This window comes from Siniperca chuatsi, linkage group LG2 (genome assembly GCF_020085105.1).
Source record: "Siniperca chuatsi isolate FFG_IHB_CAS linkage group LG2, ASM2008510v1, whole genome shotgun sequence".
NCBI lineage: Eukaryota > Metazoa > Chordata > Actinopteri > Centrarchiformes > Sinipercidae > Siniperca > Siniperca chuatsi.
The window spans coordinates 17,846,333-17,870,217 of record NC_058043.1 but is presented as its reverse complement, the minus strand read 5'-3'; the positions used below and the strand labels follow the sequence as shown (position 1 = coordinate 17,870,217).

At 40.0% G+C, this 23,885-nt stretch overlaps 1 protein-coding gene across 7 annotated transcripts in view; it reads right to left on the bottom strand.

Annotated features, from left to right (window-relative positions):
* The window catches only part of LOC122887636 (AMP deaminase 2-like), a 37,543-nt gene that overhangs the window by 5,948 nt on the left and 7,710 nt on the right, over positions 1 to 23,885 (bottom strand). For 3 of the 7 annotated variants that reach the window (XM_044221100.1, XM_044221134.1, XM_044221082.1), the window contains 14 exons: positions 8,924 to 9,054; positions 7,904 to 8,034; positions 7,216 to 7,284; positions 4,305 to 4,416; positions 3,999 to 4,185; positions 2,616 to 2,757; positions 2,435 to 2,524; positions 2,200 to 2,329; positions 1,795 to 1,989; positions 1,532 to 1,663; positions 1,266 to 1,429; positions 579 to 705; positions 303 to 466; positions 80 to 200 (listed from right to left, as the gene is read on the bottom strand). In XM_044221100.1, coding sequence (XP_044077035.1) covers positions 80 to 200; positions 303 to 466; positions 579 to 705; positions 1,266 to 1,429; positions 1,532 to 1,663; positions 1,795 to 1,989; positions 2,200 to 2,329; positions 2,435 to 2,524; positions 2,616 to 2,757; positions 3,999 to 4,185; positions 4,305 to 4,416; positions 7,216 to 7,284; positions 7,904 to 8,034; positions 8,924 to 9,054 — 1,895 coding nt within the window. Of the gene's footprint in view, positions 1 to 79; positions 201 to 302; positions 467 to 578; positions 706 to 1,265; positions 1,430 to 1,531; positions 1,664 to 1,794; positions 1,990 to 2,199; positions 2,330 to 2,434; positions 2,525 to 2,615; positions 2,758 to 3,998; positions 4,186 to 4,304; positions 4,417 to 7,215; positions 7,285 to 7,903; positions 8,035 to 8,923; positions 9,055 to 15,262; positions 15,850 to 21,739; positions 21,876 to 23,885 lie in introns of those variants that run through there. The other 4 variants (XM_044221109.1, XM_044221091.1, XM_044221124.1 and 1 more) reach the window with 3 other exon arrangements.

The window sequence follows — 23,885 nt, the reverse complement described above, 5'->3', positions numbered from 1 at the left end:
GCCAGAATTAGTAAGAACAATGTTATTTCAACATGGCAACATTTCAACATAGCAACAATCCAGTATGCTCTGTCCTGACCTTTCTGAGCAGCAGCCCATGGGAGATGTTCTCTGATAACATGAAACCTGACACCAGGTGGTGGATCGGCCCCGCCTCCCCACAGTGAGGTCGCAGCACAAACGAATGAAAGCCTCGCCGCCTGAGTCAGACGAATGTATTCACAAATACAAAATTAAAACCTCATGTATTTTGTGAGTGATTATGTGTTTAAATGAATGGGTGTGAGGTCTAATAAAAGGACCTTCGGAGGTGGTTGAGCACAGTCATGTTGGCATAGGTGTAGTAGAGGTAGTAGGAGTAGGGTGGGTTGTCTTCTTCTGTCCAGTTCGCTGGCAGCGGACTGTCAAGATTGAAAATGTGGTGCTCAGGTTTAGACTCATCGTCCACGCTATCAAAGCCCACCACCTACCAACGCACATGCAACAAACAAAAAAAAAAACAACAAAGCAACAATCAGTCAGTCTGTTTAAGTGTGAATCATCAGGATAGCTTGGATGTCCTGTGAAGTGATACTCACATGCTCCAGGAAGAGGTGCAGCTCAGGATGACTGCGGGGGTTGATTGTGACTTCAAACAGAGGCATGAAGATATTCTCCAACATCTCCTGGAAATTAGCCAGCTGCTTCTTTGTGTGGTACACATCGCTGGAGAGGTGGTGATAGAACAGTGTCATATTGTTGTTATCATAGCGATGATTATTATTTGTTTTTCTTTTAAAAAAAAAAAAAACGATAACTCATTTATTTCAAATGTAGGTTTCATTGTAGAGGCTAGAAGCTATAATCCATGTCTACACTAGTTAAGGAGTTAGATATAGTTGCTTGTTCGTTGCTTTCTTTTTTCTTGAGTAAGCTGGAACCACAAAGGAAAGATAACTCATCTTATGATGGATGGATATCTTCTTTCGCTAGCATCAGACAAATTAATTCCTTTTGGTTCATGCTCTTATTACAACCATGTGTTTGATCAACATAGTAACAACACTACAGGACCTTCTATCTCGCAAAACAACAGTTTATCACACAGCACCATGCTTATGGAACAGATATGCATTCTCATACATGCAAAAAAAAAAAAAACAGATACACAATTTGCAGTGACATTTTGTTTTGATTGGCGCTTATACTCTCACCAATCTAAAATCTAAAGGTTAAACGCTGCACAACCTCAGCTTCAAGGTAAAGCAAGTTAAGGGAGTACTTACAAAAGACGGGGCACCTGGATAAGCCAGCGCACATTATCAGAGTACACTCGATGTTTCACGGCCCACTGAGCCAGCTTATCCCATTCGTCTCGGGAGCGACCATAGATCGACAGACGCAGCTCAGAGTTCTGGTACTTACTCTCCTCTAAGTCAAACATCACCTCCTGGACAAACAGTGACAGGAGACATCGATGTATCAGTTTGTGTGTATTGATAAATTGTTTGGATAAGGCACAGATATACCTTACATATGAATGATTTCACACCTTGATTATGTGTGCAAAGTATTTTCCTTCAATGTGGTTGTCAGTCTTGATGAAGATCTCTCTGAGGATGGATTCTCCAATGGGGTTGTATTTGGCGTTGAACTTGTCAAACCGATGGAATGTGTTACGGTCCTGTTAAGTAAACAAAACCAATCAAACCTCATTTTTATCTATACCAAATGTATTATACAGTATCCCTTTGTACATAATCTCTCAAAATACTTTTTAGTTAGATACTGGTTACTGCTGTTCCCATTTCTCACCGCATGCATGTCGAGGGTGTCTACGCTCAGGTCAAAGGCCGTCAGGTTCATGTTCTCAAACACATCCTTGAGGGTCTGACCGCGGCCGCGCTCAATGTGAACGATCTCCCCAGGGTATTTCTTCATGGCTCTCTTGATGAATCGCAGCAGGTGCTTCTGATTCATGCAGGATGATGCATGTATGTGTGTGTCCACCTGAAGTTAGGTCAGAGCAGAATATGAGAGGCAGATATGACCTTGGAAGTCAGCCTTAAGTCTTATTTATATATTTACATCACAGTAAATAATCAGCAGAGTTGCAGTTTTGCCATTTGGTTTGCAGCCGGCTTAGAAATTAAGTTGAATAATTAGATTCCCAAATAAAATAGTAGTGATTGACTTTGACTGCCATTTGTTGGCTCTTGCCTTTCGTATGTTGTAGAAGTCTCTGTGTGGAACTTTCTTCTGAGCTGCCAACTCCTTCATCTCATTCAGGAGGATGTGCATCTGGAATTTAGAGCTCAGGTACTGTAGGCGGCGGTAGCAGAAAGACTTCCTGTGGACATCATACAGAGGAAGCACAGACATATTTCATTTAATATAAACACGGAGCTACAAAATAATGACATTTGCAGAATGATGGTATCAAAGAAACACTTACACTGGTCCGTTGATTATGAGCGCCATCATAACATTCATGTCTGCAATATACTCCTTCAGGTCAGGATAAGGCAGGTCCAGTTCTGTACTTCTAAAAAAGGAGAACAGTATACAAGTTACACAAGTTACGTTTTTTTTAATTTTTTTTATTAACATGTCATCTTACAGATACAAATGCATACTTGTCCATGTTGTTTTTCTTGGTATAGACATGGGCTACTCCATCCACCATCTTGCAACCGTATCCTGTGTCTGCCGGCATATTCTTGGGGTCCTGATTGTCATAGGGGTGTGTCTCTGACACAGGTGGGTGGACGGGGGCATCTGGGAAAACAGGAAATTGATATCAATTTATTAAAATGATAAATAATGACAAGGTAACTGCTCAGATAAGAGACAAAGTGTAGGAGTTTTTATTACATAGTGGTCCCGGGGGACTGCTGTGTTTTCATTTGATCTAGATTTGAATCTGGCAAGCTTCATAACAATAAATAAAAAACAACTGTTGAGCCAGTGTTTTTCACACACTTTATTGTTCATTAGTTTTTCCCACTAGTTGGCATTTCCTTGTTGTCTCCATCAATATATATACCCATTTATGTGTTGCCTGAAAGGCTCATCTTAAAGACAGTCAAGCTTTTTCAAGCTTGAACACGCCCATTAGTTTTGGTCCTGGAAATCCCCTTTGGGAAAAACTGAACTGAAACACCTTAGAGGGAAAATGTGGAGAGTAGAAAGACTAAATTCCAATGGAAAGAGGTTTGACTGTTTGGTTCTTAGGGGCATGGATTTAGAGCGGCAGCTAACAATTATTTTAATCATCGATTAAGCTGCCAATTCATTTCTCAATTAATCGATTAATAGTTTTAGTAAAATGTCAGAGGATAATGAAAAATGCCCATCACAATTTCCCTGTGTTGAAGGGGACATATTTAAATTACTTGTTTTGTCTGACTAAGTCCAAAAAGCAAAGATATTCAGTTTCCTATCGTATAAGACATAGAAAAGCAGAAAATCCTCACATTTGAGAAGCTGGAACCAGAGAATTTTTGGCATTTTTGCTTGAAAAATGAGTCAAACGATTAATCATTTATCAAAATAGTTGCCAATTCATATTCTGTCCATCAACTAATCCAATGATCTACTAATCATTACAGCTCTAGCTGGATTAGGCTGCAAGTTTCCCCAAATGCCTCTTGTATACAGCCCAATGACACCTCATGTAAGGATGATGCAATCATTCCTGGTATTCTGAGGTATAATATGAAAAGAAACAAGCTTCCCCTGTAGAACAGGGCCAGAAATGCTTGTAGCCGATTCCCTGAATACCTATTCACTGTTTTCCAATGCTGCTGCATATTTTCAAAGTATATACTGTAGCTCGGCCATTACTGCCTCCTTATGTGGTACAACAGCCATCTCTGTGGAATTCAACAAAACCCTTAAACTCAGTACAAGACTGAACAATGTCCACCATGTGTTTCTATGCTTTCTGATGTACATTTTCTAATTGCTATTTCTTCCCAACTGTAATAGAATATGTGTTTGGTGTGTGCACGTCATACCAGCATCAACAGGGGTCTCTGGTATATCGTCATAGACTCTCAGATCCAGAGGCTTCACCCCGAGCTCCTGCAAGGCGTGAGCTGTGGTCTTACAAAAATTCTGCATAGATCGATTTATGTACTTCTCCCGAATGAATAATGCCTTCACCACACACTTTGCAGCATCTACCAGGTCAGTGAAGGGCACCTGGGAAGATATCAATAGACAGTAATAAAAATGGGTGTGAATGGAATTTAACTAACTGGAGTTTTAAGTTTAAATGCAGATGAAAACACATAAAAATCTTATGAAAAAAAGCTACTCACCCCGCACTTTTCCTCTCCAGATATTGAGACCCGCTGGTACTCTCTCTCCATTGGCATTGCCCTCTCCTTAAAGCTTCCATCAACAGCGTCCACGCTCTTCTCCTTCATTAACCTGAAAGGTTAGAGATAGAGAAGAGAATTTTAAAAAAGACCAAGGTAGGCAGAGGCAGGATGGATGAGTACACATGTGGATATAAGCAGGAAGTGTGGCAGAAAAGTAAATGATTGAAAAGAAAATCCAGATAATATTGATTTTATAAAGTTGTAATGGCAACATCAGAAATTAGTGCAGTTTATTGTTTGAAACAATAGGTTTGGAAAGTATTTTGACCCCTTCACTTTAATCAACACGCTCCATAAACAAAGTGATTTTTTTCACAAAAAACACCTGAAATTTCTCATTTACATACATGTTCATACCCTTATTCAGTGTTTCGTAGAAACATTATAAGCTGTCAATGCAACTTAAAGTCTTCTTGGATATGGCAGCTCAGCACAGTTTCTTGCAGATTATTTCAGGCACTGACAAATTGGATGCAGAACATTGATGAACAGCAATCTTCAATTCTCTCCATAGGATTTCAGTGGTTCAGTTCTTGAGGTCTTGGTGACCCAAACAACAATGAAGCCCATTGTGTTCCTGTGAACTTTGAGTGTAAGACTGTAAGAAACTGTATAGACTTTTCTAGATGCATGTCTCAAACAACCTCTAAAAGTAATGTCCAGTCGACTGAATCTGCCACGAGTTCTCTAATCAAGTTCTGGAGCCAGGTCAGGACAGGAATGATTTAAGGAGGATGCATCCAAACTCAATTAGAAATGTTATTGCAAAGGGTCTGGTGACATATGTTGAGGAGGTATTTCTGTGAGTTAATTTTAACACATTTGAATAATCTCTAAAAATGTATACTTTGCCATGGGGTACTGGGGTTAAAAAATTGAGTAAAAAAAAGTCAACAAAAAGTGAATAAATATGAATACTTTTCAAGCCCACTGTATATATAGGGTAACAGCTAGTAAGATTTCATGTATCTATATTATAAACTTCAATATTGAACCTACAGAGCTGCCTAATGACCAGGGGCCTCATTTATAAAACAGTGTATAGGATCCATACTAAAAGTGCACACAAAAGCTGAAAATGGCGTGCGCTTAAAAAAAATCTGATTTATAAAATTGTGCGTACGCACACCTGCAACCAACTTTCCCTTTGTAAATCACAGTCCACCTGGAAATGTGCACACGTGGATCAGCCTCATATCCAGCCCTCTACATGCCCACATTTAACCATAAATGGTCAATGCAAAGCACTACATGAATACTGAGGCATATAAATGAGCCTGCTGATCAATGGCAATGATCATGGCAACAACAACCGAGAGGAAGATGGGAAAAACAAAATTTCTGACACAGAAATCGAGGTGAGAAAGCACATATTGTTTGATGGCCACAGCAGGGGGGTCACAAACAGAAGAAAATGCAACAAGTTTAACAAAAAAAGGGGCTTTAGGCAGAAAGGTAAACATTATATATTGTTGATCATATCAAACACCTGTCAGCTAATTCCCGCTGGTAACAGCCAGTTGCCAGAAACCCCAGAGTGGTTAGTAGCCTACTTGTATTTGTACGGGGATGGTGCGGTTCCATCAGGTTGGTCTGTCTAATGCTGGTCACAGTTAGGCACATAGATGCAAGAGCACGGCTCTAGGGAATCTAAATTGGCATATTAGCCAGTCATCATCATGGGCCAGGAAATCTTTGTTCCCTCCTAATCCTTCCATTCGCGTTGTCCTCTGCAGTGACAACGCATCCATCATGCAGCATTACGCACCAGTTGGCGGTGAGACAGCGCTGTTGAAATATTGAGCAGACTTTGATTTAAGATTTTAGTTGGCTAATATCTCTCACAATTGAAAGGTGCTTATGGAATAGTTATGTCTCACTACAAGTGCAAGTACAAATAACATTGCTGGTTTGAATGTTTATGATAAAGTGGATCTATAATTAATGTTTGATATTAAGTGAAATTAAATGCGTGAGAGGCATCATTATACAATCTGGCTTCAATTCACCACCTCACCATCTGTGTCGCCAATTTCCACTGTCTCCAAAATGCGTATGCATAGGTCAGAGTTTACTTATAGGTGCGCAAATTTTCCCTTTAAGTTTGTTTTTATAGATCACAACTTTTGCATGGGAAGTGGCGTATGCCTCTTCCAGTCCCTGTTTTGTGCGAACGCAACGGTTATAAAGGAGACCCCAGAACTGTAAGAATTTCTCGAGGTTCACAGGAGGTACAAGTTTCATTACTAAAAAATACAGGAAGTCATATCTGAGTTAAGGAGTCAAATTAAGATCGATAGAATATGCAAATGCTGTCACAGACTTTAGACTTTCACACTTAATAGAGTTGTTGTTTTTAGAGAGTGAAAAGCAAGAACAAGGTACCCATTTGTACATCTATCAAGTCACCAGCAGGGGGAAGATGTGGTCCATCTCAGTATGCTGATAATCTCTGTCAGTGGTTCTGGAGAAAAGTACTTTCACCAGTCCAGAGTTCCTAAATACTGTAGACTAGACATTGATGAAGAATGTTGTATTGATAAATACTACAACATTTAGGTAAGTACTTGCCATGTACATTTCTAAGAGTACAAGCAAGAAAAATAGAGATGAATTGAAAGAAAATAAACATCCATCCATCCATCCATTTTCTACCGCTTGGTCCCGTTAGGGGTCGCGGGTGACTGGAGCCTATCCCAGTGACTTTGGGCCTTAGGCAGGGTACACCCTGGACAGTGGCCAACTCGTCGCAGGGCTAACACAGACACAGACAAGGACAGACAGAAAATAAACAACCAAAGAGAAAATCAATATACAAAACATACATATTGAAGCAAAGCTCACTCACTCCAGGTCTGTAGCACTGTCGATTTTCATGAAGTCCTGTTTGGCGCGGAGCAAGATCTCTGGCTCAAGCCTTGAGGTGATATGCAGCGGCGCAGGATAGTGTGGGCAAGGCAGGGGGGGCAGAGGGGCATCAGAGGTAGTGAGAAGAAATTAAGCACACAAACGGAGAGAGACCAAAAATATGCACAAGCACACACTCATGAACACACACTCAAACAAGCACCCTCTCACAAACACACAAATACAGATACATACAAAGCATATTAGGTATTAAGTTATCAAGGAGATTGACACAAACAGAAAAATATCATCAGTTAGTAGTGGTACACCCTGATTGGTAAACAGAAGCTGGCAGGGGTTGTGTCAGATAACCACCCAATCGAACGGCTTAGTGGTGCAGATAGCGTCAACACTGGCAACTGAGACAGAACCCACCTCCTTATAAAAGTTTGTAAAGAAGAAGACTGAACACCAGGACAGGTGCCAACTGCTGCCTAGCCCACTTAGCTGATTGCTGGGGTTAGTCAGCCCACAAAGTGGCATGTTGGAAGCTGATAAGCATGTGTGCATGGGTTGAAAGCAAGACTGTGTGTAAAGGTTGGGGGCAGCGGAGAGCTGTGTCTGTCGGAGGTAATGTAAAGAGTTTATTTAACTGGCTTTGTGGGTGTGGTGTGTTTGCATTTCCTCACTTAATGTCCTGGCTGATTTGCCTCTCTAGGCGGTGCCGTCGCTCTTCCAGCTGTTCGATGGGGCTGTCCTCCGGGAACTCATAAGGAGCGCTTCGCATCTCACTCTCTGCCATGCTGCGTGTGAACAGCTCCTGGTGCAAACACAAGTTATACCATTTATGGTGTTATAAAACAGGAAAACGGGTCAATTTCCATGCACCTATGGACATATGGCAGACTCTGAGGCTCACACAACACCACCTATTACGCCGGGGACACACAGGAGGCGGAAGCGGCGCAACGCGACCCAAAGTGCTGCCTGCTTCCTTTAGGCGCACATGTTAACCAGTTGGGCTTCTGCGAGCAGCACACACACACAGTCTGCTCATCTCTTACCCGACAGAAACACATAAAAAGCTTTAAGTTATAAATTCATGAGGTTATTATAAAGATCGGCTCTTTATTGTGATTAGAAAAGGAGAGGAGCAGAATCGCTTGTTGACCGGCGCGGAGAAATGCGCTTCTGGTGTGAACAGCGAACCTGTGTGTCCCTGGCATTACATTGACCCTCACATAAAGCCAGAACATGCTGTGATTGAAAGTGCTTTGATTCAAAATAAGAAGTTGAACTTGTGACATAGTTTCAAATGTGTTTGCCCACTTATAAGGCATTATATTAATTCATTTTGTATAATTAATATTACTCAGTCAATCAACAAAACTAAATCTTCTTGTGTTAAACTGGTAAGATATTGGGAAACTGAAATTATTCTCCAGGCAAAAGCCCCCGCGGCAATATACAGTTGTTAATTGGTTTTCAAAGATGTATTTTCAGAACTATTACATATTCAAACAAATGCCAGTAACAGCTGATTAAAATATCTGAATAGCTAAAAAAACGGGTGCATGGGTGCTATCCAATAGTGCTCCTTAAGATTAAGATTAGTTAGATTAGCTGTATCTAAAAGATCTAATGTAATCGTGGATCATAGTGTTTCTGTGAGTTTACTGTGTAGTATCTGTCTGGCTTTGAATTTTTACCTCAGCAATTTCTTTGTACTTTTCTTCCATGGATGTTCGCAGGTCGATTGGGTAGTGTGTGAGAGAAACAGGCGTCCCTGGAAGAGATCTCTGGGGCTTGAGGGGCTTGGGCCCAGATGCACCACACAGGTCTGTAGACAGACAAAGAGAGAGTTACAGTATGTGATAGAAACACATGGTCTCAAAATCAGAAATGATTAATTACAGAGTCTTTTCTTTTAGGTCCTGTGCCCAGTAAAGGCAGAGTCGATGGATTACAATTAACAAGTAACAAACTGCAAAAACTGAGCCTTTTGAACGCAGTCATGGCAACATCTACACGTGTGCCACCATTCAAACATAAAACAGCCATAAAAGGCTGAAAAACCAGAAAGCAGAACAGTTAAACATTAAAATGTCTGCATTAAAGGAAGGGGTCAGCCTCATAATCATTTAAACTAGTTTTAACTTTTTAACTGCCTGAAAAATATGTATATATGAGTGGTAATCTAAGTACATTTTCTATAATTGATGCACATTCTTTTCTTAGCTATGTAAAATTTCAGCACACTTTCACACTGTCTACTGAATAATATAGGTTTTGAGTAGGTTCCCTTTGGCCAGAGATAGTTACGTGGTTTAGTTTTCTGCATCTGAAGCCACACAATTGCAATTATCTATCTATCTGGAACTCCACCTCTGGACCTTTTAGTGTTGCATGGGAAAGATCACATTTAACGATGCTGTCTCTTTTCTGCAAAGTAACAAGGCAACTTATACTAAGCTCTATTTTTCTTTTGCTTAGGTATATCACACAGATACATTTGCTGAAGTAAAATGTCAGTAAAGTGACTGGACCTCCAGTTGACTAATGCATTCCAGAAATCTTTCCACTACTGTATGAAGCCTAGTGTCTATGGAAAAGAGTCATATGAATTTTACCATGTAAGTACAGGATAACAAAATACTATGTGTTGTGTGTGCTTGTACAAAGAATTGTTAAGGCCTGCAGTTTACAATGTAAATGTTTACTATTAAAACAGCTCTGACAGTAGACCTCTATCCAAACACACATAACAGCTTCTTTACTGCATACAACATCATGTGCAGTGTGTAGTAACAGACAGAACTCATGGTGGTTCAGATACACATGGACCAACTGGGTGCTTTGCAGGCTCACAGCTAATTCAGTAACCATGATGTCAGTCTCAGAGACAGACAAATATGTAACAACAGACAACGCTAACTAGTACCATCACAGACAAAATTAGAAAAGATTTTACATTTGGTTTACCAAAGATTGCAACATGTGGTAGTTTGAGTGCGGAAAACAATGATTTTAGCAAGCACAAATTTGGCTCAGACTGTGTTCACTACAACTGAGACTCATGTGATCCTTAAAACTAATACAAAAGTACACATTCATTTAGTTAAAAACTATAGACTTTGGACAAACAGCTAATTACTGCTCTTACCACTTCATTATATGTGAAACTAGAAAATCAGTCAACTAAAAACTTCTGCCAGTTACATAAGTTACTGTAACACATAACTGATCTCACAGACCACAACTAAAGACAGGCTATCAGGAGAAAACCAGTGCTCTCAAGATTGAGCAGTCTTTGGCAGACAACTTCCTTTGTTTCCTTCCTTCAGCTACATTAACACCGTAGCCCATTTTTCTTGTATCTACACTGAAGACATCAGTTGTCTCTGGTGACAGTGACTGTGGCTGCAATCTGTGACAGAGCATGAAAATGCTTTCCAATGTGTCCAAGAACAGAGGCCAGCTTAAGGACAGACAACTGTAACAGCAGATACTGTGTCACTTCAATCACACATGGGCATGTACACACTTGGAAAAGAATTACCCTAACTCACATGTACACACTGACGGTTGTATACACACAGCTGGGAATGACACAGAGGTGCCTTTCCCACTCTAGACCTGCTGGAAACAGATGACGCCAGCTCCACTCCAGACTAAACCAAACACAACAGGGGAGAACTACCTAAAGACAAAATACATTTGACTGAGGTACATTTAGGAACATCAAATTTACCAATTCTTGTCTACTTTCTAAAGACAGCTATTCTCCTCTATAACTGGCGCAGTTATTAGTGCTGTGTCTGGCCTGTGACAATTAGTCTCTGCCATCTGCTGTCTGCCTCCAAGGCTGTGGAGTTAGGAATGAACAGAGGGTAACTCTCCACACTACTAATACTGGCGTGACACTGCAAAACCTTTCAATATTGCACCTAGAAGTTTTAAAGGATGCAAGTTAAAGCTGTGCCATGATGTGCTGACAATCATATGCTCAAGGACATAAAAAGAGTGCTTGAACATACAGACATATCGTCAACATTTTTGATAAACATTCCATAAATTAGATTTTTAAAGATCTATGATCACAATATGTAGTGAGCGGACCATTTTACTGTTGAAAAATAAACTTGTCAGTGTTCTCTGGTGGACAAACCAAATAATGGTAACACTTTCTAAATTACCTCAAACATATCTTTGTCATATCTGCCTGACCAATTTATCAGATTATATGCAGAGTATACACACGTGTGTGGATATAAGTACATGTCCATTTCACATGGACAAACAGATGGCTTCAAGTATACAGATACACACACAAACAGAGTCAACCCCAGTATAGTATCCATGTAATCCCCCGACCTTTCCACCACAGATGACTCTTAATCCAGCACTCCCAACTCTATTTATCTCAGTGACATCGTGGTAGTAGGGAGCACAAACCTTCTACACACATCCATACAAGTAAACACAACAAAACTGGGAGAAACTCTACAAATAACACTACAAAATTAGAAAAAAATAAAGGTAAACAGCAAATTATCTCAGAGTTTTGGCTCATTTTCTGCTCTGCACTGTGATACCTCTTTTAAAAATCACCCTACTGACGTGCAAAGACAACAAAAACACAGTCAAAAGTCAACCATCAAAACAACAGCTCTAGCAAGTTTATGATGGGAAACTTCATGAAAGACTTTAATTAGTCATAAAGGCTTGTATGATTCATTCAGTTGTAGTTCATTTAAAAGAAAATCTGTCCAAATAGCAACTAGACAGGTAAATTAAATTAAATTAAAACAATACTGTTAATCTGTCTTGGCTATGGTAAATCTATAATTCTTTGAACAATAAAGATAAATGTCTTTCATGTCTGAGCAATGAACAAACCATAGGAAGCATTTTACACTGTAGGCTATGGGCTTGTCCTTGAGACAAATTTAAGCTGTGCGACTCACTTGTGAAAGAGAGTGTGGTTCAACAAGGGACAAAACACCTTAATTTCCTTTTCTTGGTAGTATTTCTGGAAACGTGCGGTTTACTGTGCGAGGATGTCTTATCTATTTTAGAATGAAATGCTTCAACCCTTCTATCTTCATGTAGCCATTGTGGGTTAATTTCTTAGACCAGTGAGTAATACTGACAAAGATCTCCATCTCAGCTTTCTCTCACATCCCTGAGACCTGAGTCAGCACACCACCCATATACACTACCCACCTGTTCTTTTAAACCCTACCAGAGAGACAGCCATCTAGAATCTCTAAGGATCAATACAATCCTTCCAGCCTGTCTCGTCCTCCACATCCTTCAGGCCAAAAGTATCAACAGACTAGTTTTGGCAGTGTCATTCTAGTTCATATACTGAAGTAGTCAAACAAAACGTTGTACAGTATGTCCATGAAAATATTCCATGACCAGAACAATCTATATCAATTTTGCAACTTTTATTGGTTGTGTGAATTTTGAAAACAAAACAACGTGTGCAACAAACTGCAAGTCCCATAAGCCCCACATTGTTACCAAAATGTTCCCATCAGGCCTACTGGCTGAGTCATTTACTGTGATGATAAACATTTAGCTGCCACTGCAGAGGTGAACAGCAGTTATCTCAGTTATCTCCCAGTTTCATTTCTACATTTGTTCTATCCTTCTCTGCAATTGATGAGCATATCGGTCAAATAATGCGTGATATTGTGCTGAAAACAGACCTTGTTGTTAGACAACTATGCTCAGTGCAATAACAAAGAGACAGTTTTCACCACAATAACAACACCCAAGGTAACCGGCATTTTGGTGAATCCATCTGGCCTTGCACTGCCTCATCTGTATGGATTTCTCTCCTCAAACCTTTACTCAAAGCACGCTGTGCTGGGTACACAAATATCAAAGATTGCATCTTTAAGTCAGGAAATTGCCAAAATTCCCCACCATGACACCAGAGCTAATAACATGTTATGGACAGTTCAACCAGTTCATGTCTCAAAGAAATAATGAGAAAAATATACTTTCATTGTAAATCTTCTTACATGGGACCTCACAATGCCAGCCTGCAATTCCCTTTTGTCATTGTGGTTTGGAAACGCTCAATTAAGCACTTGCGTGAATTTCAGTTCAGTACACAACAGATAATGGATGGTTCTCCTTTTCACCCAGATATCAACATGATTATTTCCTAAGTCTAAAAAACTACAACTGTTAGGGGGTTGGATAGCCGGATGCCTAAGTGACAAGTGATTATAGCTGCAGGGAGAAATCAACTATTGTGCTAAGCAAACAATGCTTGTTTCTCATCTCCTTTCTTGTTTACCTATTTTTAAATTAGACACTACCATAACTCCATGAATTCAGGGGTGTGTCTAGCACTGTCTGTCTAATTGCAGCAACCTGGCCACAATTTTGTTCTTGGTTTGTTCTTACTTGATGGTGCACATACCAGTCTCTTCACCAGACACCAGACTTCATACGTGTCAAAAGAAGAACTTCAGTAACTAATTTGAATACTTTTGAGTACTAGAAATGTGTTGAACAACAACATAATGATTGTGTCATCACAATATGATTCTGCTAAAAGTCAATAAACAATAATATTGAAATATTGCCCAGCCCTACTCATTGTTGTGTGAACCATTATCAAACCAAGAAAATAATAATAGAGACAAATAAATTAAATAATGGATGGCTACTTACATTTGTAGTGATGTTAACAAGGGAAAGTGTCATCTCTTCACAAAAGCTAAAAGTCATGTACAGCCAGGAATGTCAGCAACTATGCATGATGGGCATCTTAAAATGAGAGAAACTGTTGATGGCATAAAAACTATGCTAGTGTGTGTGTGTGTGTGTGTGTGTGTGTGTGTGTGTGTGAAGTGTCCCATAATGTGTTTACTTTTTGGTCTACTGCGATTGTGGCTCCAGTGTTAAGAAACATTTGTTTTTCTTTACAGTTTTCACTTTATTCCCTGAGAGGGAGAGTGATGGCACACACTTCAGATGTTACTTAGCAACTACAGATGAGAATAAAACTCTACTTCGGGTCTTCGTCTCGAACATATATTATCAGTACTCAGCAGGCTGGGTGCAAGGGAACAAACGGGGGGGTGAAAACTTAATGACGGCCTGCTAGAGAAACAAAAATACATTTCAATGCATGCAAGATAACCAACAAGATCATCCCCAGTACTGTGATAAGATACGTTTCCCTTTACTGCTTCTCTGCTGCTATCTATACCATAAACAGCCTTTCAGAGAAGACAGATAAGTCACTCGTCACTGCCATCACACAAAACAGATGTCAGCTGTTCTCATGAAAACACTGCCCTCATAAACATCAGGAAGCTTGACATGTTCAGGTGGACTAAGACCCCAGCAGTTTACAGTATGTCTGCTCACACAAACTGCCTGAGTACAGTGTTAATGAAGAATTGACAGTTTCAATTCTGAATAAGATATTTATTTTCTTTCAGCTTCAGTGGCACATTTTCGCTTATTGAAACTCTGCTGCCTTTCTGATTTACTGCACACTCTTGTAGAATGTGTGCCATATACAGTATATGTTTTGTTTTCGTCAGCACACTCACGAGAATCTTAGTGATTAATCCACTGGGCAATATTACTGCATCATACAGGACTGTAGCAAACAGCAGCAGGGACTAGATGCCCCAAATGTTCACTCACTGCAACAGCCACACTCTGCAAAAAACTATGGAACGCTTCAAGCTTTCCAAATATCAGCATCATAGCAACAGACCGACCTAACAAATGCACAAGGCATTTTTCTCGTCCATCTGCTTATGCTTCTTTATAAAGACCCCCCCCATTTTTACATTTCCTTCTGCATGTTGTCAGCTTATTCCAGTACACAGCAGCTGTGTTTACTAGCACCTCATCTGTCACAATGAGCTTGATGTGCAGTATTTTTGGAATGATAAGTACCATGCGTCACACAGAACTGCTGAAACTTGTAGTAACAGTATGCACTTTAACAGGCTCTACAGTATATGGTACTGTTAATTATCATTAATCAGCATGGGTTACAGTACCTCTATCTCCCTGTCTGTCTGGTTCTCACAGTCTCCGTTACGGTCGCAGTGGCCTTGTGTGAGCTCTTGCGGGATGCTGGGACATGTAACTAGGCCTGGGACAGCCGATGTACCCTCCCCCGCTAGCACAGTGGAGGAGAGAGAAATTAAAGCAAAGAGGGAGAAGAGAGAGACAGGATATGCACTCTCTCCTAAACGCAAGCTGCTCTAACACCAGGATCACACAATTTCCCCTCTTTTTCTCTTTTCTTTGCTTCTCCTGCTGTAACTGTCGCCACCTCCAGTGTGCTGGTGAAGCAGTTTTTTTTCCTCTTTCCTCTGATTCTCTTTCTCTCTCTCTCTCTCTCTCTCTTTCTGCCTCTGTCTTTCAGCTGCTTCCTGGATTACACCGGTTGTCAGTGGATGAACAGCACAGCCTTCAAGCTCCCGGATTTAAATACTGGGTTGGAACATACCACGTGGCAAAACAGGGGAGGGACTGGGTTGAACCACTTCAGACTCTATTGTGCTGTAAAATGGAGGAGGCCCTGCAGCTCTGGCCACTCCCACTTCTTCTCTACCTCCCACCTCATATTCATGAACACACTTCTCCAATCATCTCATGACTGCAAACCTTTAAATTTTAAATACTGGTATTCATAACATGAATACCAGTATTAAAAAACAATTATTACATGACATGTTTTGTTGCATATTGATTCAAAATAAAAATTACTTAATTTGCACTCTATCAATTTATTTGCCTCACATGTAGTTGTCTACACTGTAGCACTGTATCATGGTCCTTGGCTTGTTGTTTTTCTTTGTAAGTTGTTCTTATTTATGAATTTGATCTGTTATAATTGGTTTATTGCTGTGACTTAATGTTTAACTGCTATTATATGCTAGTCTCTCTAACTGGTGTTTTTTATTCTGCTTGCTGTTGTGTTGTCTGTGTTGATGCATCTGATTTATCCATGCTGGGAGCCAATTTTCAAAAACAAAAACTTTTTCATGATATAAATAATTTTTATGTGATTGTCAGATGTTTAAATTCAATGTCTGAAGTGTGATTACTTACTACTACAGGTATATGGGTATATGATTGTGTGTACATGCAAGTTAGCGCATTTAAAAACTACATGCCATGTTACTTTCTCTACCGACCACATGATGCCAGGGGAGGCTATTTCGTTCCCCTATCACATGACTGCTGCACGGCACAAGGAAGGCCTGTTTGCTGTATTTCAGTGTACAAGAAACCTGCTAAGCCTCTATTTAAGTTCTATTTTTAGTGATTTTTCAAAGCAACATTCAGAGCAAAGATGATAAAGGAATTATCCAGATGACCGTCAAACATAGGTACACAAAGACACATATGAACTTCAGTGTTAAAGACACACAAAAGGTAGACACAAACCACACTGGGTACTGAATTCTGGACAGATCCCCATTCTCGTGCAATATCATCACAAGCAAACGACCAAGCTGCATCATAAGTCAAGTCAACAACATACAGTACACGAGACTCAGAGGAAACTACGATGACAGGGTTGCTCTACTTGTCTGACTCATGAGTGAGAGTTTGTTTTTCATCTTTCATGCTACCGTATCCAAACTCAATATTGTTTACGAACCCAGTTTGACAGCCGGAGAGCTAGCCTATATGGGCCAAGCCTTTAGGCTACTACAATACAAGACAATGCCTACTGGGTCTGTTGAATCTGAGAACATGATCTATGGGCATTACACACTGAGAAAATTGGAATTCCTCTCTCCACAGTTGCATGATTGATGAAGTTGGCCAAAATGTGAAGAATGAGATGAACTCATGAACCATGCCGTACTAGTAAGCTGCACAATCAACACCTACCCGTCACCCATTGATTTTGAAAAAAAGTTGACCTACATACACAATACTTTGATTGCTCTAGCTATGCAGCCTGTTACATGATGGACCTAAAATGGCTCGGACTGGCCATAGGGGGCACCAGGAGAATTCCCAGTGGCCTGGTCAGCTGATTGGCCTTGCGTGTCAGGCCAGTGTTTAATATACATAATGAAATGGGTAAATTAAAGTGAAAACAACATGGGGCAGCTACAGTCATTCAGAACTGTAGACCGTCAGCCTCCCCGCCTGCTTTGGTATCATAACTTGATGGTATGATCTCTGCCTGTCATCACACGCAAGTGGTACACAAAGTTCAGTCAGTGCTCGGAGTGTGCGTGGCCGAGCAGCGTGGAGAAAAAATTAACACCACAGGAGAAAGAGAGAACGAGAAAAGGTGGAGCTGAGAGGGAGCGCATTAAAAGGAGAAAAGCCTGGGAGGAAAGTGCAGCTAAATGCTGCAAAATGACATATGTTCACTACCCTTCAACTACCCTTCCCGAGTTTCTACGTTTCAAAAACTAATAAATGGTATCAACACTTAATCACGCTCTGTAGGAAAGCAGGAAAAAGACCTGTATACGCTGTTCTGTCATGTGGAAGTGATCAAGTTACTCAGAGCTTCTTAATGATCAACACAAGTCCAGTCAGAGCTCTGGGGAAATGCCAGCTGCAAAACAAACACTCTTACTTATGGAAGTGCAATTGACTAACTCTTGAAACTGAAGACACTTGGCTGTTTTTAACTATTTTGGATGTATTATGAAGCACTTTTTGTGTGTAGTACTAAAACTAAAAAATATGTTACTGACAGTAAATAGAGAAAATATTTCAACAAAACGTACAGTATATGTGGTTATTAATGTGTGCAGATTGGCTTGGGCTGACGTTAGATTCCCAGCCTGAATTATTATCCCAGTCCAGCCCTGGTGGTGGTCAGTGATGTTTCCACATCCATTCTGCTGTGTACTAAGTGGGCAGGACTTTTACAGTTAAGTTGAGGTCTAACGAAACACAGCCAAAACAACAATCTATTTTTGCTTCAGTGATTTCAGCAAACATAGAAGGGTCTTTAATAAATACTTCAACATGTGTAAGTTTCACAAAGTAAAAAATATGATTTCTGAAGCATAGTTGCCACCTTTGCATTAATCTCAAATTGTATAGATATCAGTGAATGCTGTATGCTATGCTGATTTAAATCTTAGGGATTAAAGATAAACACAAAACATGATGAATAAATAAGACTTTTGAAAGTACATTGCTCATGACTTTGACTTTAAGAAAGGAAACAAATGTGTCCTTATTCCATGAAAGCTTATGGTGGTGGTGGTGTACATTTTGGAGAGTGCAAAGCTTAAAAATGGCTGGGAGATGCTGGCACTGTGGAAAAGAAAAATAACTAACCTTGAACTGTTTTGTGAGAATTGATGTGTTGCCCTATTTTGATCATATGACAGGGCGTGCAGTTTTTCAGACAGCAAGTCAATAAACAGAGGCTCTTGCTGCACGCCAAAGCCAGCTGCAGCATCTAAACAGGCTATAATGTGACACAAGTTTCTGAATACATATAAAAATGATCATTTGATTTTGTCTGTGTAGATTTGTAACAATAAACTTCCTGTTCATTAAAACACTTCCTGTTCATTAAAAACACATTACGGCAAAATAATATAATAATATCTTTCATTTTTATAAAAGATTGCCTTAACTACAGGATAGTAAACAATATAACTGTTGATTGCATCGTACATTAAGTGTATTTTCATGTGACAATTTAAACAGTGGTAGGAACTGTGACTACACACCATTTTATTGGCGCTGCCATGTTTAAATTCCTTCTACAGAGGATGGTATCTCAAATTCATTCACTTATTAAGAAGCCTATAGAGAAGCCTTTATATGTAGAAAGTTATAAAGAGGTGTTTAAGGGGGTTTACAGGTAAAAGTAGCAGTTCATTTCCACAGATGAATGCTACTGTCACCTCTATCTAAGTTACAGCGTCTACTTTTTTCCCATTTCTCAAAAATAGTCTGAGATTTGCTTTCTTTTTCAACCCCAGATTGACCTTTTCTGCTTTTACCTATGTTGTGTTCAACACAACTTTTTCCCCAAGAGACTAATCAACAGCACAGGGGAGTGGCTGTGCAACATTTTTCACTTTCACTCTCCCAGAGGAACTGCTGGCAGAGTTGGCATTATTGTTGTCAAGCAAACCTAATCTCTAACCCTGCACAAAAATTCCCATGTGAATAAAACAGGACAAACATTCCAACAAAATACTCCTGGCTTCTCAGCATTCAAACTGATGCTGTGTATCTCTCTTCCAAAGTCCATCGGGAAAGTTCTCAAAACAATAAATCCTCCCTGCAGCCCATCACACGCAAATACACAAAAACACTACCTGTATACTCCCACACACACACACACACACACACACGTACACATACATAGCCAGTGCATATACACACTGACAGTCACACACTCCAAAACATATACAGACACACACATTCACACTCCCCCCTCCAATCCTCTGTGATTATCCAGAGCCCTGTCCAGTCACCAAACCTCTTGCCACCTCTGTCAGTGCAGCTCTCATCATATCTGAATATAGCAAAGAGGAGCACTGTGTCACTTGACACTGTCAACATGTAGCACACTGTACTTAGCACTGCATGGACATTGAGAGGTTGAAAAACCATTCCTAAGACAAAAGGTGTGACAGGGACCAAAGCTGGAGGCAATAACAAGAGTGTTACTTCACTGAGATGGCTAAGTGAGGAGGCTTCTGATAACACACCTCCTGTTTCTATGAACTTCGATGCAGACTCACATGTACACACCTCGTCACTGCTAATGCTTAATTTGGGATACTCTGTTGAGACTCACCATTCTTGCTTTGATATAGTGTTGTTTGTTTGGTAGAATTGTCATGACAATAACACGAACACTATAAATGCTATAAAGTCTGTTTTAAGGGTGAATCAAACTTTAGGCTTTTTTTTTAACCACACTGTGTGAGCTTTTAGTGAGCTGCATATTCACTAAGCGACTAATGTTTCATAACCGTATCAATTCATTGATTAATCATTTAGTCAATGCCAAGTCCAACAACAGTGAAAAATTGTCCATCACAATTTCTCAGAGCACAAGGTGACATCGTAAAATGTCTTGTTTTGTCTAACTAACAGTCCAAGACTCAAAGATATGAAAAGTGAAATGTTATACAATGGAGAAAAGCAGTTAATCCTCATATTTCACAAGCTTGAAACTCTATTTTTGATTAATCAAACTAATCAATTAATCCACTAATCATTTCAGCTCTTGATTTAGCCTTTATAAGGAAAGCTCAATTTCCTCATTAAGAAGAACACTTTAGTGGTCTGATACACACAGGAATGCGCAAATGCAAACATAATTACAGGAAGAATTTTCTACTTGATATCACCTGATATCAAACAATGAAGAACACTTTAACAATTTTGATAATTGCAGGGGGGGCTAATCAATACTGACCAATTGTCTGACTGGATCAATGCTGACCAACTGTGGAGCCCACATCTTCCCCCCCCCCCTCAAGAATGTGTGGTTTATACTCAGAGCTCTCTTGATGATGATCAGTAAACTGTGATGTATGGCAGTGTGTGTGGAGAAACCATATGGGTGTTGCATCTTTTTATACGGTATTAGTGTGGAGCCGCATGTGTGCGCATATAATCCTAAAAAAAGTGAGTGTATGAGCTAGGTGATCATTAAGTGAACAAGGGAGCGGTGGGCGAGCAATTCACTGACTCACTGAGGTCACAGGACAATAAAAAAAGCCAGTCAGGGACCAAACATCAGCTGACGCCAGTTAATTTGTGATCAAATGCAGTGGATTAAATGAAAACAGATCTTCATTAGGAGCCATGCTGAGAGCAGAGACAGACCAAAGCTTAACTGTACCTCAGCGATGAAATACAACCCATCATAACCATGTGTCTGTTGACCTGCAAATCACCCCAGTGAGATATGGTGTGGCTGATAGTGTGATGTTGAGTCTGGTTGCTCTGTGCATGTGAGTGTGTGTGTGTGTTCATGTTGTTGTGACGATCAAAAGGACAGATATTGTGGCTCTGCTTGTTATCTACTCGCCCCCAGCAACAAGAGGCCCACCTGTTGGTGTTATAGCTTTCATGGCCTTGGTTCCTGGTCCTCCAAAATCTGACACACTTCCTCTGTTATATGGGAAGCAACTGAGCTATTCATAGCAGAATAAAGCCCTGGAATTTTCCACCCAAACACAGAGCAAACTGGTCTTTACTTATGTCTGACTGCAGAACAGCCAAACACCAGAGTCACTGACAACCAACCACTTGTTTTTAAATTGATGGTTTGACTTCACAAAACACTTTTGTGCCAGATACTCCCTCTAGTGGTGAGATGGAAAAGTGCAGAACTGTACTACTGTCCTACTGCTTGAATGTGCTACTAAAACATAGTCTAGAAAAAGCAGTTCACAGAAAATGTTCTAAATATCCCCCCATTCCCCATATAAACACTGGCCTAACTGGTTACACACAAAGTTTAAGGACTGTTTTGTAATACATACAAGTCATTATCACCATACCTTTTAGTTGCTCTTAGTCCCAAATGTGTCTTCCCTGGTTCCCTCAATACCTTTTCAGCAGGAGTGGGTAACACCACCAACCACAACTGTAAGGTTATGGGGCCAGGGCAGGAACTGCCAGTTGTGCAGGTTAAAGTCCATAGGGCAACAATGTGTAGATGTGCTAATGATTCAGGGCTCTGTTCAGTAACAGAACAGAGCCCACATGACTTGACAAGTCATGAGATACAGAATACACATGAATTCAAGAGAGAAGACCACAGAGACATGCCATAACAGGAACAGTATATCTGATTAATAATGAACCAGAAGAGTGAGTACAGTAGCCAGTCAACTGCAGTATGGAGCAGGATGTATAGTGTTTAGTGAGTAGGAAGTATACAGATTATGTAAAGCTCACAGTTTAAATAGACTTCCCCCCCAATATGCTTAAGTCAGTGGCAAATTGTAACTGTATCCAAAAACATTTCAGAGACCCTCTATACTCTCTTTACATTATCCAGTACCATACAGAGCATACTGAGTGCAAATGTTATTGAGTTGACAACCCAGCTTGAAAGGAACAAAGAAAATGTGTTGCAACAAAATCATCTGACAAGCTAGACTACAAGACAGCCTACAGATAAAAAGGTACACAAGGTAGTGTCAAGTTAGAGGCCAGGAAGTTAGTGAAGATCAAGGTAAGAGCTTCTGTATCAGATCACAACAGCAGTGATTCATGCTGGAGAGAGGAATTCCCTCCACCTCTCTGGCAGATCCTTTAATAGCCTCTATATATATCACGTCATATTGCTTCAGCTGCAAAGGCTGGACATTACATATTCTGCTTCATGTGATGCAATGAAGGTCCAGTGGGAGAGAGAAGCCTGCAGGCAGAGACAGATTCCTGCAGATGAGTAATCAATGTTTCTCTCCAGCAAATCAACACCAACACTTACATAATATAATTGTTTCAAATGTGAAGGAGTGCCGGAGATAAGAATTTATTTGAAAAATAAATTCTTGAAAGGAAGGATGCCGTGGAGTGGAGCTATTTCTGGTGCTGCTACAAGACGTAACACAGGAAATATTGAATGCTTCAGTTCATGACGTGGATAAAACACCAGCTGCTCAAGCTGCAGCTACAGTAGATTTTTCTACAGCAGCAATTTGGCATCGAGAAGGCTAACAGACTGGCGTGGTCAGATGGAAGTAATATAATGGGTGGCCTACATGTGGTTCTTATTGGACTGGGAGTGCAGAGGGCTCAGCCAAGCGGCTAATTGAGAGGACTTAAATGACTGCATGGATGGAGAGACCTCTAAGTTATTTATTACTGCAGCAAAGACAAGCTTCCTCAGCAAATACAGTAGTGTGTGTCAACATGAGTTACTGCTTGAGATCTGCTGCTGCATCCCTTCAAACACCCAACATTTGTGCTATACTATGGCACACTGAGGAAGTAGCTTCAAATTAAATCAATAGCAACATGTAATTGCTTCACAGATACATTTCTGGTCTAGTTTCTCCCAACAGAGACCAGTTACCGTCAACTTCAAAAGGTAATCATAGAGCTATGATCATTTGGCCTGTATCCCATCACACTAAAAAGTTAATGAAACCCCTATGCATACCTTGTGAATTGACACTGTAACACTAATTAATACACCACCATATGCCAGTGTGGTAACAACGTCCAATTAAAATGTCCATGTCAATAACTAATATCTTATTTATAGAATAGCATACAAAATTTAACTGCTTTGTCATATTCATTTTGTAACTAACAACAGTAATACATTCAAGCCAAGTAAAGTAGCTAAACCCAAACAATCAAAAAGGAACTTGGAAACTGCATTTCCTAAATTTTGTGACATGACTTTTGTTGTAATTCATCCAATTTGGATGGAAGTCCAGAGGTCATCATCACTACAGCAAGTTGCTAAAAATATGCTCAATGAGACTCAAAGTTCATTATAGTTATCACATCTGGGATTCTAATGAAGGAATCTAACTGAAATGTACAGGGAGGATGAAAAGCAGTAATCTTTAACTGTAGTAACAATAAATATGATATAATGATTTTTCTTTTTCTCCACATGGTCACTATTCCCCTAAACAAAATGAGATTTTGGCCAAACAGTTGGAGAGGGTGTTGTTGTCATGG